At 34.2% G+C, this 20,080-nt stretch overlaps 1 protein-coding gene across 2 annotated transcripts; it reads right to left on the reverse strand.

The window, feature by feature from the left end:
• Positions 1-1,701: 1,701 nt before the first annotated feature.
• Positions 1,702-18,861, reverse strand: LOC142973459 (uncharacterized). Of its 2 annotated transcripts, none has more exons than XM_076115151.1 (8): positions 18,766-18,861; positions 11,373-11,564; positions 7,130-7,256; positions 5,942-6,053; positions 5,562-5,679; positions 3,511-5,312; positions 2,379-2,501; positions 1,702-2,148 (listed from the first exon to the last, which is right to left on the reverse strand). In XM_076115151.1, exons 2-8 carry the CDS (start codon positions 11,498-11,500, stop codon positions 1,859-1,861), a joined length of 2,700 nt encoding a protein of 899 aa, XP_075971266.1. In that variant the 5' UTR covers positions 11,501-11,564; positions 18,766-18,861; the 3' UTR covers positions 1,702-1,858. The 2 variants fall into 2 exon arrangements, with proteins under 2 accessions (XP_075971266.1, XP_075971265.1); XM_076115150.1 differs by having other exon boundaries at positions 18,722-18,847.
• Between the last annotated feature and the right edge of the window lie 1,219 nt (positions 18,862-20,080).

Here is a 20,080-nt window from a genome sequence, read left to right on the forward strand (position 1 = left end):
ATAAAACCGCATTTGTTTGATATTTGGGGTTCCGACTAATAGAGATTAGCCTGCAATTGCACTCAAACTTGTGTCTTTGGTCCGGGTGAGTAATTTCCACGAAAACCTCATTCAATACTAGCATGACTATTGGTGGAAATATGACTAAATGTGGCGATTCATAGAACAATACCGTCGCACGCTAAAGAACCTTAACTAATTAAGTACAATACAACGTGTTGTAGGTAAATATGACGAATTGTCGAGAAATACGTGTTCATTCATATTTTTCATTGAAATATTATGTCTATTTACTGAAATTTTATTTTTGTTATTTTAGTATTATTATGTATGTAGTATTATTACCTGCATAAAACTTATTGTGTCGTAAGTGTGCAACATGTAGTTTATAATAAGATTTCTCAAAAAAACGTCTACGTTATAGATGCCTGCCTGCAGTGAGAAACCCGGGTCTCCAGGACCCGCGTTCCCCGGAACTACAGATGCGGTGCTGAAAGTCAGGACTAATCTGGACAAGGTACCCGTGGGCGCTCTACTATTGGGCATCTAAGGTAAATTCACCCCCAGTGTCTGAGGTACATTTAGTACCTAGTAGTTTTATTTCTATTCAATAGCGTTTAAGCTCATATAAACATGACAGTTTGAATAGATACATTACTGCTAAATGTGCCTCAGACACCGGGCTTAAGTATTTTAATTTTAACCAATGGTCCCTAATTCGTACGAAATAAGATATATCATCACATTAGTCGGAAACTATGAGATACTGCTATCTGTTCTGCAATGTTTTTATGTAATTCTCACAAATATAATATTTATCGTAAATTTTAACCGTTATTGTTTGACCTCGGGATTAATCTGTTATTTTATTTTTATATTTTTAAGAAACTGTATACAGAATACCTATTTTTGACTGTGTTGTAACTATCGCATTAAATAAGTACAGGAATATCACGATCGAGCATATTACGTGGGTTTTTTTGACGTTATTATGTCCCAGGTAACTATAATAGGTAAGAATGTAGACGCACTCCTCTTGATCAAGAGAAAAAACATGGTGAGAAATGCTAAATAGGTACTTATCTCAAACATATTTAGGCCTCTAAAATCCCAAAACTTTTTATTCTGAAAGGTAGGTGATACCTTGTTGAGTTAGACACCTGCACAACGATTAATAGATACCATAGGTTCTTGTTTAGAGTTAATATATTTTTTTTCATTCTTAACAAGATCTAAGCAAAAAAGTACCTATATTTTTCTAGTCCTAGTCTCACGTTATATAGCTTCCGCAATAGAATGATGAAACGTGGATTCGGCAAATGCTTTACAATCAGCCGTCTGCGTGACGACAACCCTTCTTGCCATTGGCATTGACTTAGGTCCCATTTAGTAAAATTAAAATAAAACCCTTTTCTTGTATTATTTTGTTCTACTCGAAGATATTGGCCGAGTTATATGATTTCTATTTTCTTATTACAGTGCACAAGTGAGATTATGATATAAATATATTAAGTATGTAATTAAATATTAACTAACACGTGACCCAGAGCAAAACATTGGACGCGCTTTGATGATATCATAATACCTACGAACTTTAACACTGATATCGTTTATCATAACAATTCTACGAAATTTGCAAATATTCCTACAGACAACAATAATATTCTGAGGAAAAAAGAACAGAACAATTTATTAGAATTTTTTTATTTAATATTTTAATACAATATTAATTTAATACTTCACTCACACATAAGTAAAACTCTTTGGTAGAATATTAAAACTTTTACAACAGCGCCATCTAGTACAATACGGTAGAACTACGTGTGAGCTATGAACACTTGAGTATTGAGCATTGCGGTCATAACTCGGTGACGGCTTCTCCATTCAAGTTTATTATTTCAATAGCATGCTCGGAAGGTGGTCTCCAACAAGGTATTTCTGCGTACAAAGGCTCAGAAGTCGTATTATCTATAACATCAAGCTTAGCTTCACACTTCAAAGCTTCTATCGTGGAATCCGTTACGCTAGCTCGCATATGACGCAGTTCACCACAGTCGCTCATAGATGGCGCTACTGAGGAACGGCTTTGAATTGTTCCGAAATCATGGCTCCTTCTTGGTAGATGGTCGTAGTGGCATTCTAGAATACCTGAAAGAAATAGTAATTATCTGTATATTTAGAATTCTAACTCCTCATAGGCTAACTCTACTTTGAGTTTTCATTATGATTATTTTTAACCTTTCCAAACAGCCTAAAAACGAATGTATCATAAAGTTTTCGAAAGTCAGTTAAAGTTAAGACAAAGGTGTGTAATACATTGTCTCACAAATGTAAAATACCCTTATGCAAAAAGTGCGCATAAATTAGTTATTTCCTACCTCTGAAATTTTCCAGCATAATAGGCGAAATGGTTTGCACCACAACTGGTCTCATGAACTGTTTCAAATTGCGGTCCAGAGTGGAAATTGGCTGATAGTGACATTTCTCCGAAGAAGGAGGTTCTGAAAATACAAAACGTTTTAATACATTTTGAAATAAAATTACTAAGTACTTTACTAATTTTGGGTTAGGGGTATCGCGGCAATCTTTCTGTTCGATAACATGAAAAATGTATCATTGTCCTATTTTACCATTTCTAAGTATCGGGTAGCGTACCAAGTGGAATGTCGATAGAATGTTTCGTTTAGGTGCTGACAATAAATCTATCAGATAAGTTATTTCAAAAAATATTTTGCGCAAATATTATATAAATTTAATTATTATATTCATACAAATTAGGTACATAATCATACCTTTTTAGACCAGAGAAGAGAAGAGAAAAAAATGGACGGACCTAACCAAGTAATAAGTGATTAGAAAACTTGGCTAAGAAACCCATCATTGAATGAGATCAAGTTGAACAATAATAACAAGACATTATGCAATTTATCTTTGCATACACGTTGCCCTTCCATTTATTATTCAATCATTACGTTTGTCAAAACCGTTTAACTAAGTAACATGCAATCCAGTTAATAATATTATGATAAATGTAGCAATTTGTCTGTCAAGGGCGATTTCCTACCATTATCGAATAGCGACAACCGTGTCGCTAACAACTTAAGTATGAAGGACCGATTAGTGCCCCTAGCGGGAACAAGTGAACAATTTTTGTTAAGGAATTATTAGTGAAATTGAAGCAATTCACCGAGACCCCCTTGTTTAGCAGAATGGCGGTCAACACTTAAAAAAATGACAAACACGTGAGTGTTGAGAATCAATCTCCCTAATAAGTCTTATTCCATAGTCACAGAGCAGAAATTCCATGTAATTCTCTCTTTAAACCCGCTTTTCATGAAACAGATCTTATTTCACTATTGTGTGAAAAAACAGAAACATTCCGTTGTGTGTTTTTGCTATGATTAGTCAGAGCTAAACTATTTGAATCACCGGTAAAGGCAAATTTATATTTTAACATATAACTTAGATAGGAATGTTTTAATTGCTGAATTAAAATAATAATATGCTTACCAGGAAGTGGTGTGTGGAATATGCTCCTAACGTATGGCGGCGGCACGTCATTATTATCAATCATCACTTGCATCCTTATATCATTTATTTTCCTCACGTCCTCATACCTCGGCTTCTTGCACCTTTCTATCATCACTATTATCACCGCAACAGTAATCACCGCCATCATCACCCCTCCGGCTATACTGATCACTGATATCAAGTCAACTGAAGATCTCTCAGTACCCTTGTCTCCCATTACCGCAGTTATATGCTCAGGTTCTGTCAAAATATGAAATTCCTCGTCATCTGCAGGCCCATCTGTTGTCATTTTACTTAAAACTTTAGTAGTATTAGACTTCGTAATTTCTTTTTCAACAATTTTTGGAGGATTAGTCGGTTTATGTTTAGTAACTGAAGATTTATTCACAGGTTTAGCTGTTATCGCTTTTACAAAATGTTTCGTCGTTCGTTCCGTCGACGCCTGCGTTGTTATCTTTAAAGATTTAGTAGTCGCATTCATAAGTACCACATTCTGTGTAACTCTTACTGTATTAGGAGAAGTAGATGCAGAAGTAGAAATATTCTTGTTAATTTCAGTCGTCATGCTGTTAGTGCTATTAATTTGAGGTTTAGTTACTTCCAAAGCTACTGAAGTTGGTTTAGTTGAAGACATTTTCGGAGTAACAGAAGTGCTTGGTAGAATTGTAGCATTGGTGATAGATATTGTAGGAATTACGTCTTTCTTTGTAGTAGTTAATACAATCACTGGTTTAGAAGTTACAGCCGGCATGGGCTTAGTAGTCAATCCATGTTCAGTTTTATTGTAAGATGAAACATTTGTTGTATTCTTCGTCGATAAGTATGAAGATGTCAATGCAATCTTTTTGAAAGTTGAATACGATACTGATGTAGGTATTATAGAGACTATAATTGTCTTAGGAGTAGTGACCGCTGGTATCAATTCTTTGTTATTAGCACTTCTGTATCTTGGAAATTCGTGAGTCATTTTAATCTTTGTCTCTACAATTGGAGATTCACCTTTTTGTGCTGGTCGTATCCATATTTCCTTAGGCTTGAATTTTACTGTTGTAGGCATTATTCTTATTGTCGTTTCTTTCTTTGTAGTTTCGGTTTTATATGTAATTTCTTTGGTGGTTGTAGTTTGAGGTATCGTTGGTTTTGGTGCTTCAGTAGTTGTTATAATTTCTGTGGGTTCCTGCTGTACATTTACTGTAGGTAATGTTCTTGCGACTACAGTTGGTTCTGTCGCTTTCACAGCAATTGATTCCGTATTACTATAAACTGGTTTGATAAATATCCTTCTAGTTACATCTTCTGTAGTCAAATTAATATTATTCAATGTACTAGTCGTAATAAACGTTGTATTATTTGTTTCTGTTATCAATTTAACTACTTCTGTAGTTAGATATGGTGTAGTTTCTTCAATTTCCTTCTCAGTAGTTAAAATTTTTGGACTTGTAGCTTTTGTTGTTGCAATTGTAGTAGTTGTTAAAGGGCTCGTTAAAACTGTAGAAGGTCTAGTAGCTACAGTTGTTGGTGTTGTAGCTACAGTTGTAGGTATAGTAACTGTTGTTGAAGGTACTGTAGTCATAGGCGTAGTTAAAGGCGTAGTCATTCTAGTGGTAGGGATAGTCACTGTAGTAGTAATAGGTTTAGGGGTAGTCGGTTTAGGTTTAGGAGTAGTCGTAGTACTGGGAGTAGTGACTCTAGGTGTCGTAGTTGTGATTTTAGTTGTAAGTGTTGTTAGTAATTCTTCTAACGACAGCGTTGTGGTCGTCGGTGGCATGCTTGTGTCGCAACTGGAAAATGAAGAACACATTTAAGAATACATTTTTTATTATTTTTTCTATTTGCATTATTTTCATGTTTTTACTTAGTTATGCTTATTTTTTTGTCTTAAAAGTTATTTTTTAATAAAGTATTTTTTTATTCGCCTAATGACAATTGCACCAATGTAATTAAATTCAATCGCAACCAGTAAATCGCCATATCTTTAAAAGTTTGTACTGTGACTTGACCTATTTGAATAGTATAAAGTGGTAACCCACCTCTCACCTTGCCATCCGTCCAGACAGTCGCATTCACCTGTGATTGGTGAACAGAATCCGTTTTTACATCTTTTGCATTCGTTTATACAGTTCGGACCCCATTTATTATCCGGACAGTCTGAAAATATATATTTTTTATATCAATATTCATCGATAGTGTACCTACTCTACTTTTTACAGTATTGATATTTTCCTGTTATGGTTGATACAAATATAAAATAGGGAGGCAATATTTTCTTATGATTACATATTACACTATCTTGACGCGTGTTGCACTTTAGTCTAAATGAAGACCATCAGCCAGGTCTATTCTTATCCACTGTATCTCACTTCACCAGTTTATCAGACAGTATTCATCTGATTATTTTTGGTCTACGTACCTTCCGAACATCCAGCACCAGTCTTTCCATTAGGACAGATGGGCACACAAGAGACGTCTCTCATCTTGTAACCTGGACAGCAAACTGCAACTTCCGCAGTTCTTTCTTCTGTCTGGAAAAGGTTTATCACACTTAATAAACACAAAGAACTTTTATGTAAAGAAATCTTAGGTTCTGTCTCTACTACTTTCGTGTTCGAAGTTCAAAGACCCCGCAGGCCTACCTGTAGCTGCAAAGAAATTGAAAATCATTGTTGATTTCTGTCTTCTCTAATTTCTATTGCACGATTTTTTGTGCGTTTTGATGGAGCTTACTTATCCGCAAAATCTTTCAGCCACGCTTCCATCTATATTTTCAATTATCTTCAAACTTTGAATAATACACTCAAATTAAAACAAACAAATCGCGAACTTGAAACAATCTAAGAAAGGAAACTGCCAATAATGTTCGTATAAACATTCATAATGATCTATAAGAATGCCGCGTCATAATTGCGCCGGGAGATTGTCACAATCAGTCTAGTTTTTCTCAAGGATAGTCCTAAGTGAACTGTTGACATCTAACAGTATATAGTATTCAAATGAAACTGGATTGTTAAATCAAATCTCTTGGTAATTTTCCAGACTGTGGATTTTTATAAGGATAAATCCAATTTTTAAAACCTAATGAATGTCTATTGGAGCATGAGTAAAGTAATTTGAGATGAATATTATAAACAGTGTTTCACGGTAAAACCACTGAACCGGTTTTGATAAAAATTTGGAAGATCTCCGATCAAATGGGTCAATGTTTATTCAAAAACCAAACTTTAAGCAATTGATACTGGAGATAAAAACTTGTTAGCGGACGTAGCCGCGTGAGTTAGCTAGTTTTACATAGTTACGTCTTTAGTTGATAGGCAAATGCAGAAAATTCCCTTACTACAACAAAGCAAGTCTTATTGTACCGAAAGCAATATTTTTGTGCTTCACTTAAATAATATAATTATAATTTTTACTTATAAATTGTTTACTTTACGTGACGGCTACCTGGATTGACAAGATATTTACTAGCCGTCTACCAAAAATTTCGTACATATCAATTCTGTTCAGTAGTATTTCGTGAAAGTGTAACAAACATACATTACATATATTACATACATCCTCACAAACTTTCGTATTTAAAATATTAGTAAGAAAACTATCATACCTCAAGCCTAGTTAAGTCCCTCATCTCGGTCGTCCATTTGGAGCATCTGGGGGGTACAGCGAAGCACCACACGTAGGTCCTCACCGACATCGGAGCTCGGTACTTGACTCTCTTCGTTATGTTGTACCTGTAGAGAAAGTGTTTATAGCTTCTAGAATGAAGGTTTTGTAAGTGTTAGGGATGGCTGAAAGATGTTGGTGAAATTAACTTTGTTGAAACTTTTGAAAGTAGCTGTCAGCTTGTGAAAGAATTGCCTCCGTGGCGCAGTGGTTTAGGTCGCCACGCCAATATCACTGCGTCGGGAGGTCGTGGGTTCAATTCCCACACGGAACAATTATTTGTGCGATCCACAAATAATTGTTTTGGGTCTGGTTATACTTTGTGTCCTTTGTTTGTATGTTTGTAAAATCCCCGCGACACAAGTGCAATTCTTAGTGCTGGAGTTGTCTTTTGAAAGATAAAAATAAGAAGATTAGAATTTTGAATACATCTGCCTGTGACCACTCTCGCTGTTACTCGGTATAAATATCGGATAACAAATATAAGGTAATGTAAAACTTAATTTACATCGCGTATGTGAGCCGTACGTAACACCGTTATACGCTCCAAAACAGGAGTCGCGGATGTTGGCAAGAAAGCTGCCAAACTTAAGTGGGATTGGGCGGGTCATGTTGTTCGGATGCATCCAGATAGGTGGGCAAGTATCGTCACAAAATGGATGCCTGAAGGTCGTCGACGACGGCGAGGCAGGCCGAGGAAACGTTGGCGTGACGATTTGGACACCTATCTGGAAGGGTGGCAAGAGATGGCTGAGGATAGAGACCGGTGGAGGAGTTTGGGGGAGACCTTTGCCCAACAATGGGACAGTATAGGTTAAAAAAAAAAAACAAAAAAAAATGTGAGCCGTTTGCAGTATAATGATGTGTACAGGTCTGAAGTATAAATCGTTAATTACCATCTTCCACTTCAAGTAGGAAAAATCGAATAATTATCTATTTACGATTTTACGTAAGTATTTATACAGTCTTTTATGTAATAATCAAAATAATATATTTTGATATATTTAGCTGTAATTTTTAATAAGTTTGGATGATTGGTTTTAGACCTATTGCAAACAAACAATCTTAAACACACAGTAAATATTTGTTGAATGGAATATTATGGCATAAAAAGTACATCTAAGTCACAAACTATCCGTTACTATCAAAGAAGCAACCCGACTAATAAATTGAAGTAGTTAAATTGGTCATAAACGTCTCCATTTTAATTTTAATGCTCAATAAAACCAATCATAATACCACTTATAACACGATAATATGCTCTCTTATGTAAGATATTTAAACTCTGTCTTTGATCAACAAATACTAAAATATTTACTTTTGGAACCGATCTTCTAACGAATATGTGAGGAATTTTCTGACGATTTAAATTAGTCGTATTTAAAGGACCTCTCTAGTTACATTAATCATAATCTAAACCGACACCACAAAATCATACACACATAACATCTTCACAATACATGTCTCCTATATCCAGAACGACCACTACTAAAAGGATACATAGAAACAATTACAAACACAAAAACAAGAGTCGTCGAAAAGAAATTAAACAACGATGGTATCCATCATGATACACAAGACAATCTTTTAGGCTTTACTTGCTCCAAACATATTCGGTTCGGCACTATTTATCGTTACCCCAAAACCGACTCGACACACTTATTCGGCTTGTACTGATCGGGTTCACCTATAAATATTCGGTTTTGCCGTCCGGCTAATTCGATTAATGCCGAACCGAATATGAGTGTAGCAAGCTTTAACTCAATCGTAGTTAAAATATCCAAAATTATAATAAGACATCCCTAAACTATTTCCTTAGCACCGATATCTTCATTGTTAATTTTACGAGCTGTAGAAACAGTGTAGAGTATTTATTTAGTACCATCAGACAGTTACCAGTATTAATTGTAACTGGAACTATAATTACAAAGCCTGAGGCAACCTTGCTTGTGTAAGTTTCTATGTAGATTATTGTAAAGGCGTTGTTCTAGTGAGTTAATATTTGATACATACAATTAGACGTGTACTTGATAAATATAGATGTAATTTACCAACATAATGTTGTAAAGGTTTCTTAGAAATTGGAAATTTGGAATGAAGCTTTCACAGCCTAAGTTTAAACTTCAAGAAATTAATAAATGTAGGTATTAAAATTTCAGTAAGTCAAATTTGACGACCTCGGTAGCTCAACAGTTAAGGTGTCCATACCACTACCGTGTGTCAGGAGGTCGTGGGCTCGATTCCCACACGGAACAATTAGCAATTCAGTCAGCAAAACATTTAGCACGGAGCAATTTTGCACGAAAAACTAATCAACCTCTAGCGGGCTCCGTAGGAACTATTAGGTCGGGGAAAAAGTCTTTTCGCATTGTAGTATGTATGAACTTGTAATAATTATTTTTCTCTACACAAAAAAGCTTGATATTGGATACCTCACGAGTTCTCTGAAAGAAACCTAATGAACCGTGTACTCATTTGTGATTCGTGAAACCAAAGACATTTTATTACAAGTTTATACATACTATATAACTTACACATCTATACTAATATTATAAAGCTGAAGAGTTTGTTTGTTTGATTGTTTGTTTGTTTGTTTGTTTGAACGCGCTAATCTCAGGAACTACTGGTCCGATTAAAAAAAAACTTTCAGTGTTGGATAGCCCATTTATCGAGGAAGGTTATAGGCTATATAACATCACGCTACGACCAAATGGAGCAGAGTACAGTAAGAAATGTTACAAAAACGGGGAAAAATTTGACTTATTCTCTTAGGTGACGCAAGCGAAGTTGCGCGGGTCAGCTAGTACTTCATACGTTTATATATGTTACTGTAAAAGCCCGAACGGTGGTAAATCCTAAGATTTTCCGGTATAACCTAAGATTTACCAACTCGCAATGGTAAAAGTCCGAACAATTCTTTTATTTCGAACTTTTACCTATATTCACTTGATGATATCGAGATGTCGCCGGAGCCCCGCTTCGCGGGGCTCCTCCTTCTGGGTGGTTAAAAAAAGAATAACTAACCTAACCTACCCATGTCGCTATGCCCAAAACTCCTTCTTTATAACTATGTCACAGTATATAATTATACCGTGAAATAGTTATGAACATAGTTATGAAGGAGGATTTTTTTATATATCGTAACATAGTTTTTAAACTCTGGCTTGTTCGGACTTTTACCATTGAGAGTTGGTAAATCTTAGGTTTTACCGGAAAATCTTAGGAGTTACCACAGTTCGGGCTTTTACAGTAACATATATACTACACACACTCGACACTACCGATTGAAGAGAATTGCGCTACAGTTTGCGATTGGACCGCACCAGTCATATTTTGACACACAATCCTAATATACTTAATCTCTCCAATATACTTAACTACATCATAGATATATCTTTACTTTCTGTGTGGTCTTTTACTAGTACCTGTTAATGGCATTGATCGAGACTCTCGCGTAGGTGCCGTGACTAAGGTAGAAGAATACTTGCTCCTATTAAAATTATATGATAAACTGTGTTGATTGATCTGTCACGAACTATTTGCTTGCTATTTGAATAACGTTTTGTTGAAATAATTAAATGCCTTAGTCCGATTCTAGTTATTTTGTCTCTATTTACTATGATAACTAAACAAGTGCTAGTTCTTTTAATGTTTTGCGGATTTATTACCTATTTACTATCCCAAAGACATAAGTCATAATATATAGATTTGGACAAAAAATCGAATACAACGCAGTTTTTATATGGATATACTATCGTTTTTATATAGATAAGTACCGGATAATCTATTAAATAGATTAAATGGCAGCGAATGTTTGAATACAATTGTAAACTACTACTATCTAAATATCTACTTATCCAGAAGTGGTGATCTTCTTCTTATCGTATGGTTAGTGGTTAACCTAGTGTCAAAGTTGTTCAAGCTGCCCGAAGGCCTTTGCCATGATTTAACGACTGTTATCGAAATAGATAACAACCGAGACCAACTTTTAACGTGCCCTCCGAAGCACGGAGACGCCCAGTTCAAATACCACTCTGCGGTCACCCATCTATGGAGTGACCGCGCCAAGGGTTGCTTAACCACCTTTGTTGCTTAAGCACCTGGCTATGGAAGTGGTGATAAAATTCGGTTACTGCTCATTCAAATAAAGCAAATAAATTTCAAATTTAGTATTCATTACTTACTTCTGTTTCACCATGCAGACATTGGGTCCGTTCAGGGCACTGACTTCGACCACCACCACCGCGACCACACACATCACCACCACGCACCATGCTTCTGTCTTTATAGTCCTTATCACGTTAACCACCATTGTACTACTGGCCTCGATCCATGGTGGACTAATGGTGCTGCCTCATTTTGGAAATTGGAGGTTTCTGGGGACAAAAAATAGATAAGGTTAATCATTGTAAAATATATTCTTTGTACATAAAAAGTTTGGTTTTGGTAGAAATTATATAGTAAGTTACACACAGCAGACATGAATTACAAATTGACACTAAACGATTCGCTCATCAGTCTATTGTACTCACTGCGCATCATAAATCATCAGATTGCTAAAAACCAGTTACTACAAGAACTTGGACCTTCAAAAAAATACATCCTCTTCTTGTGACGTACCTACCACTTATAACAAAATCAATATAATTTTTTGCAATAGTCGAAGCAAGATACAATAAAAATGTATTAATGCAAAATACATATCTTCACTCAACATTTATAATTCAATTCTACACAGCAGAAGTATAATTTGTCCATATTATCTACCATAAAAAGTAACCAATAACGCGTACAGTTTCACTTCATTAATCATCTTCCACTGGCCCTTTATTCCCCATGTCCGTTTCTATTTTTTCCCATTAACGCTTCATATAATTTGTGAGGAGGTCAACAGCACAGGACGGAGGGAGAACTAATTGTAGCGATGAGTGTGTGATACCGATGTTGTAATATTACTAGCTTCTGCCGCGACTTTGTTTGCGTGAAAAGATTTCACAGGATAAAAATTAAATGCGTAAATCTGGGTTTTAAGCTATCAGAGTACCGAACTTTACGAACTTTGGCATCTCATATTATAAATGCGAAAGTTTGTAAGTATGTATGTATGTATGCTTGGTTTTATGTATGTATGGATGAGTGGATGTATGTATGGATGTATGTTTGTTACTCTATCACGAAAAAACTACCGGACCGATTTAAAAAAAAAATTGAATTCACAGATACCTTATTTATAACCTGAATTAACACATTGGATACTTTCGCCGGAAAATATTTTCATATTTTCAGACGGTTAGAGTCACGGGCAGTAGTAGCTCCTTAAATAAATAAAAAGACGTCTTATATTCAAGAGGTCTAATAATACCCATAGCCAGTCTGTTTTTAATTACTGCCAAAAATAACATTATTGGTTCTCTGGGCTCAATATGCCATTGAGATACTTCACAATTGGATGGGTCTACCCACCCTTTAAGGAAAAGGGAACGAAATAACATTGGCATCGCGTCGCACAAAACTAATCTATGTTGATGTCTGTTTCTAAGAATCATGGGGAAAATTGGTTGATATTAAACGTGTAGGTTTCGGATATAAATAGTAGAAACCTTTGTCAATTCGTGTTATGATCAATAGAATAATATTGCTTGGTATAAGTGCCTCTATGAAATAATATTAGGATCTAAGTTTGAGATACTTTGTATTCTCATAATTTTATTATTACTGAACCAAGCTGAATGATAAATAACAGTGAATTTAATGCACAAACAAATAAAGATATCCATGGCGAAGGAGAATATCTTAAGGTAATCTTGTATGCATTAATCAGTTCTTGAAAGTATGTAAGAAGAGTGTTTTATTGTGTAAGTGCAATGAATGAAACTGAATACACACTCGCATCTATACACACTCAGAGAGGAAACTTAGTTTTATTTAGTCATTGAGAAGTTTAAGTTAAGCTCTCTTTTTACATTTATATACAGCAAACTCCTCCTCCTCCTCTGCTTGTAGTGTCGCAAACAAACCCAAAAATAACCTATTACAAAACAAAAGGTCAATGTCAAAACCCATCAATGAAGTTTCGACAGTTGAATATGAAAAACAAATGTTATTTATAACGCGCAACCGTTACGAAACGTGATAATTTGAATAACAAACGATGAAATTATTGAACTTGAAATGTTTCAGATCGCGGCGCGGTGCAAATTGGTTGCAGATGTGTGTGTGAAGAAAGCAGTTGTGTGTGTGTGGCACGTGGTCACAGTATGCATACGATGTCGTAAATGTGTTTGTTTGTCCTTACTGTCCTAACAGTTAAATTATTTTTTATATAATTTGGCATGGTGATAGGTATAGACCTGAGGAACATACATAGGTATTATACTTTTTCGAAAACATCTCTTTGGGCAATATGATTAGTGCTTGCTTGCTCAGCATTGAGTTGACACAGGCATATCAAATAGCAGTACATAATTATACACATGCAAATTCATATACAAACATGAAAAGTAGAAATAAACAGTTTGACAACAGAAATGTCCGTTTCAAGCTCTTTTTAATGCCTGCGTGTTTGTGTAAGCTTGGTTTGGTAATTCCATACTGCTTGTAAGCTTACAGACTGTGTCTTGAGTATGTGGGAGAGTACGCTAATGTGTGTGTGCAATTCAGTAGTTAGAATGAATATGATACACAAAGAAAACAATGAACATTTTGAACTATTAATAGTTGAGTATTATTCCGGATCTCTTCTGTTATTTACATTACAATTGTTAACGACTTCTATTTTTAAGCTTATTAAACTGTATCATTCTTATATAATAACGTTCAAATCCTTGGTAAACCTTAAAATTGCTAAACTACTGTCTAACTTATCAACAAAAAGGACCGGCATTTTATCTAGAGGCTTAGAGAGTTCATGTTTACAAAATTATGTGCCACCCGCCATTGGCAAGCCGCAATTTAGATGGTTTTACTACAAGAAATTAATATGAATTAGGAGTGGAAATTGTTTTGAATGTCTCAAATATTGTGAAAAATATGAGTGTGTATGTATGTGTGTGTCAGTGTGTGTTTGTGTGTTTTTGTGTATGTCAGTGTGTTTGTGTGTGTGCGTGTAGGCACGCGGGTGCGTCGTTTCGCATGCGTGTGCAATTGGGCAGGATGCGTTGATTGTCGCGTCACAACTACTTTATCAATCGTGCCGTCGACCTCTTTCTGAATTGTGAATGAAAGCCGACGCTCTTAACTTGATTTATTGAATTGATAGAGATGGACAAAGTGTTGAGTATTTTAAGATTCGCTTCTTATGTTTAGTCTAGAACGTCTTAGTGTTTTTCTTTGATGAAAAATACGTTGTTTAAAAAAAAGCTCTCATGTGCTTTATAAAAATATATTTTTTAATTTGAGTCAGGGTAGACAAAGTTTTGTGGAATTCTTAATACCAAAAGTTAGCTATTACGATATTATTCACTCTTATATGGTATACATAGTAATAGTGGCGTACACATAAAGCACAGGGTAGTGGTTTTCACACGTAAACATCACAAAAAACTACAGTATACTGTCAACAAACATTATTTAACATGTTTTTTTTTTATTGTTCCTGAAAAGCTTCTTTTTCAATTTTCCTAAGAGGTTTTCCAATATTTGTCAAGAATATTGTGGGAAGATATTAATTTTTCTGTCATTTAATGATCGTCTTCATTAATTTTAATTATTTAATCATTTTCTAAGTAATAAAGCACGTATTTTAGTTTCAAGTAAGAGTTACTTAACGAGAATAATATTTTGCGACTTTTTTCCTCCGAAATCAATTTGGGCATCAAATTCGGATGACTACGATGAGCAGTTGTACGTACTTCGCAGTATACTATGAGTCCAGCATGATATCATCTTTAATAAAATCTCCAATTTCAACGACTTGTCTCATTGGTAAGTGAAATTTCAATGGGATTAACATCCAGCGAAGGGGTTACCCATTTATTTTTATAGTCACTCCAACAAACTAGCGGAAGAGAACTGTTTGGATCGAGGGGACGATCAAATACTTACACTAAGTGCCCTCTGACAAAATATTATAGATATTTATTGTTCACAATTGATTGATTGTCTATGTTTTATACTGATAGTGTTATGATAGCTTGTTATAAAGGAATTTGATGATCAGGAAAGAGGAAGTCAAAATAGTCTACGTATTCTGTTTGAATCTCTAACTTAAGGCCCGCGAAGGATTGATATATTTAAAATACTTATGCACTTTATGTGAAACGGTATTTTTACTACTAACGAGCCAAATTAAGGCGTTAAAACTAAGTGCTCGCTGCAACTTCTGGAGCAAATAAAAAAAAATGAAGACATTCCGTCGATTCAAAGTTTAAATGACGCGGCTGTGATATGTTATGCACTTACTCTTATCACAAGACTTTAGAGCTACATTTTAACTAGAATCAGGTTCCCATAGAGATACAATATATAGCAATTTTATAGCCTTCGTAATCCACTTGGATAACTATCGGATAACTAAACAAGACCTTTTCATAAAGCTGTCATTTTATCCATCACATAGGTAATCTGACATTCTTTAATAATTTGTGAAGCTGGCAAATTAACAATCTTTCATAGAAACAAAATTTTGGGCCTGCTATGGTTTGTGCAATCGAAATTGTGTTAAATATTAAAGGTGGGAGGGGAGTAACTATTGGTTAAGCATGCCTTTCTTTCTTGTACTTTTCTTTTCTTGGACCAAAGTTCGACTGACATTTTATAACAAATAGAATTGTGATAAAAACAAACGAAATTTCAACGAATATTTTGAGTACTAAGGCTGACATAAGTCTGAAGTAACAAAAGGATCTTGCCAACTAATATTCAATTCGCCCTATTAAGTTCAGTACAATATTATCTGGATGCCCGTATGCTGTGCCGATTGACAGTCGTGGGGTGGGTCTCTTGTAATTGTGAACTTTAACCCCGGTCTTATCTTGACGTCACTTGTCCACGAGTCACTTAAATTGGTCTTTAGTGCATTTGAAAGCTGTTGGGAATTGTTATAGTGTGGGGTTCGATTCCGTGTTTTAAAATCACATATACATTTACGTATTAATATAACTGGATATTGGGTCTGTATAATTGTTCTTGATGACAAAATGGCTGAACTAATTATATTAAATTTGGCATAGTAATAGAATTCATCCCTAAGTCAAGTATACTATAAGCTAGTTAATAATTGAATATAATAATCAGCCATTAGAATCTGCATATCATCATATTTTTATCCGTTCTGTAAAACTTTGAATAAGTCTTATTTTAATATTAAGTATTTGTCAATTTTCTTTTCTATTTTGATGATTCGGTTATATATTTAGTAAGTACCTATTGTTAAACAGTAACTAATGTCACTAACATTTAAAACCTAATATTTTTAAAGCAATTTCGAGCGATACGTAATGAAATCATTAGTTAATATACAAACGTTGGTATCGTAAAGGATGTGAACTATTTAGATTGGTAACAGTTGCGCAGTTTGTGAGAATATACATACAAACATACAGACATACATAGTGTATATATGTGCATTGTTTTATTGGACTATCTTTTTAGATTTAATGATTTAGATTAATGTAGCTCCAATTATCAAAATTAGTTTCAATACAAGAAAGGAAATTTTTGTTAATAAATTTTCATAGTAAGTATAATAAGTAAGTATTATTTAATGTTAGACGGGAATGAACGCGATTATATATTTAATTCACATTGCTTGACATTTCGGCGAAATTTGCATTGCTTGTTATCAACTTGCGACTCATATTAGGGTTAAGTATCTGTACTTTGCATCTTATACCGAAACTTAATGGCTTGTATTGTTTGTAATTAATACTTACGAACTAAAAAATAACTTCTTCATAATACAAGTTATTTATAGTTAAAATCTTTAATTCTGTCATCTTATTCAAGTATAAAGAACATTAGTATCAGCCTAGTCTTTCTTCCAACTATGTTGGAGTCGGCTTCCAGTATTATGAATACAGCCGAATACCAGTATTTTACATGGAGCGACTGTCTATCTACATAATCTATAAAAAAACATTACATCCAGTAAAATTTAAATGCAATAATAAAAAAAAACATGCGAAAATCTACTCAAAGCTTAAAATACTTTATACCGAAACAAACAGTTCAAACAAAGAGCTTTATAGTTTTAATCCATTTTAAAACTGAATAAATGCATGTACAGCATTTCATTAAATACAAAGCAGTTGGAGAGTATATGGGTCGCGGCGGGACAAGAGATTAAATTGGCCTAATGACTATAGCATACAGACGGTTAATTCGTCAATTATGATGAATAAAAACACGTACTTTCTTTGCTATGACTCTTATTGTGTAATTGAATTATAGTTTTTAAGTAGCTTGGCGGTTAAACCGATTGTCATGTATTATCGTCGTGCTATTAAGATTACGTAAATTATACATTTTAATGCTTTTGTGTGAAATAAATTAAAGACTCATTAAAATTTTGAGTATGGATAGATATGTAACTTGTACGCTCTTTCGTACTCTGTTCTCTGCCTACCCCTATAGAAGCGTGATTTTTTGTATCTATGTATGAAAAAAGAATGATAAATAATTAAGTATAAATATGTTTGAATCCTTTTATTTATTTATTTTTATCGCTGCATTAGAATAAAAAGCTATGAAAGTTTGTCATTACTAAAAATATTCCAATAGGACGTTTATAAAAAGTAAGAAACACACAAAAACATTTAATGCCACACAATACATTCTATTCGAATGTGCAAATAGAATAAAAAATACCCACACCATTATGCCATGTTACAAAGAACTCAACGACTAGGAGCATTAATCATCCATAACTGGGACTAATTATTGACAGAAGCAATTAAAACATCCTAGCACTTTTTACACGCATGCACGATATGGCTTGTTCCCACGAGTTCAAAGCTGGACGCACTTTGCAATGGACTGGATAAGTTTCTCAAAGGATAAAACGGGTTGGTAATTGTTTAGAGAATTTATTTTATATCGTGTATTTATTTTAAAGAATAATATATAAGGTCCTCTCATAATAGCTGGTGTCGTTTTGATAGGCAATACTGCTCATGAATCTGATCACGATACCGCAAAAAAATTGTTTATTTATAAGTTAAGGCAATCGAAAATATTTTTCTAGCACTTAAAGCAAAGACAATAAATAATATGAAAGGTGCTGCAACTAATTTTACAGACTAATCGTGTAGTATTTGCATTATTTCCGTTTCAGTTTAATATATTGATGCCTAATTCTTAGCTGATAATGAAAATTGTAACGTAATATCCTGAAAATACCTACACAATTACCAAAAAAGTCACTGAATTATATTATTTTTACTATAAAATTAAGGTTCTTATTTTCGATAATGCATTTTAGGCTCAAATATCATACGAAAACAATTTCATACTTAAGTAAGAAAATCAAAAGTTTACACGGCATAAATAAACAAATTATTTCTTGTTAAAACTTTCAATAATTCATTTTACTCACAAGCAAACCGGCCAAAACCACATGAAACAAGTAAGTTCACTCACTAGTTCACGAAAAGTACCAGGGGAGCAGAAGTATCGCGGAGCACAACGCACATGTGATGCGGTATACAGTTAGGACGCGACTGGGATACAGGGCAGATGGGAGCTGTTTAGATAAAAACATCGATAAGGGTTGTGTCGCTAACTTGAACGCGTTTTTGGACATTTTTCGGCCCATTTTTGTGGAAGATTGAGCAAATTTTGGAGACGAAAATAGATTTGTGTGATCCCTTTTTTATTTGTGGTGTTGCGGGAATTGTAGGGTTCGTTGGTTATTTGTTTGAAGCAAAATAGTGTGCCAATATAAGACAAAAGTATTGTTTGTAACACGCATTTTTAATAAGACTTTATGTGCTAATATAAAAACATAAGCATTTGGAATGGAATTGGTAAACAATATTATTATCTCGGCTAGCATTTTTGCTCAGATGTCGAAATTTTATTTTCGTTAGTACATTTACATATTTAGACTTATAAACCCTTAGTTTATAATAAAAATAAAAGTCAATAATATAGTATCTCTTTAAAACATTTGTTTAACTGTAATTGATTTACAAATACGCCGTTTTCCTAAACCAATAACAGAAAACTTGAAATTCCATTCAATAAAATAAACATCCAATTTCCTCAGCTAAGATGACTGAAAGTACCAGGCTAACATAATACGAGAGGAGTTGTTTGGCTTCCACCGTTCCTAGATTCAATAAGAGCGAGGGAACATGTTGACGTGAAGCGAACGGATGTCAACAAATAAAATATGCATAATGAAGTTGTACCGAGTTGTGCATCGTGACGTAATATTATATTGAGTAACTGAAAGCTTTTAAGCCTGAAAGGTATTATAACTTGCACTGGATTTATTTACATACTAAATTAATAAAACTAGTATATGAGATCGAAGATTGCATAAGATTTTCCAATTTTGCTTGGGACCAATCTACATTTGAACAAAATATTGACACTATAGTAAGTTACAGTATAGAGTTTGCAATGTTAGGTATTGTGAGTTAGAGATTAATATCAGTTTTGAAAGCAATTTTATGTAAGCATGAAGCAGATGATAAATGACACTTTTTTGTCCTGAATTAAGGCTACAATTAGGCTGAATCATCGTGATTTAGTAAGGTAAGCCTGGAATAATCTATACGTAGGTGGATCAAATTGGTTCATGAATTTCAGCCTATCATTGTATTAGGATTTATGTGTAACCATTATTTAGTCTGCAATTAGTTATACTACCATAGATTTTTGTTTGAAAAGCCTATTTAAAACAACCTTACCGCGGAAAATCTTCGAAATCTCTGTTTTTGGTACAAAT

This window comes from Anticarsia gemmatalis, chromosome 6, assembly GCF_050436995.1.
Source record: "Anticarsia gemmatalis isolate Benzon Research Colony breed Stoneville strain chromosome 6, ilAntGemm2 primary, whole genome shotgun sequence".
Lineage (NCBI taxonomy): Eukaryota > Metazoa > Arthropoda > Insecta > Lepidoptera > Erebidae > Anticarsia > Anticarsia gemmatalis.

What these genes read in the sequence shown, in the direction of transcription:
- LOC142973459 (XM_076115151.1), bottom strand. Translation starts at nt 11,500, where the DNA reads ATGGTGGTTAACGTGATAAGGACTATAAAGACAGAAGCATGGTGCGTG. An exon ending in GGGACTTAACTAGGCTTGAG is followed by an intron (nt 6,054 to 7,129) that starts GTATGATAGTTT and finishes AACCTTTTCCAG; the next exon opens with ACAGAAGAAAGAACTGCGGA. An exon ending in TGGTGCTGGATGTTCGGAAG is followed by an intron (nt 5,680 to 5,941) that starts GTACGTAGACCA and finishes ATATATTTTCAG; the next exon opens with ACTGTCCGGATAATAAATGG.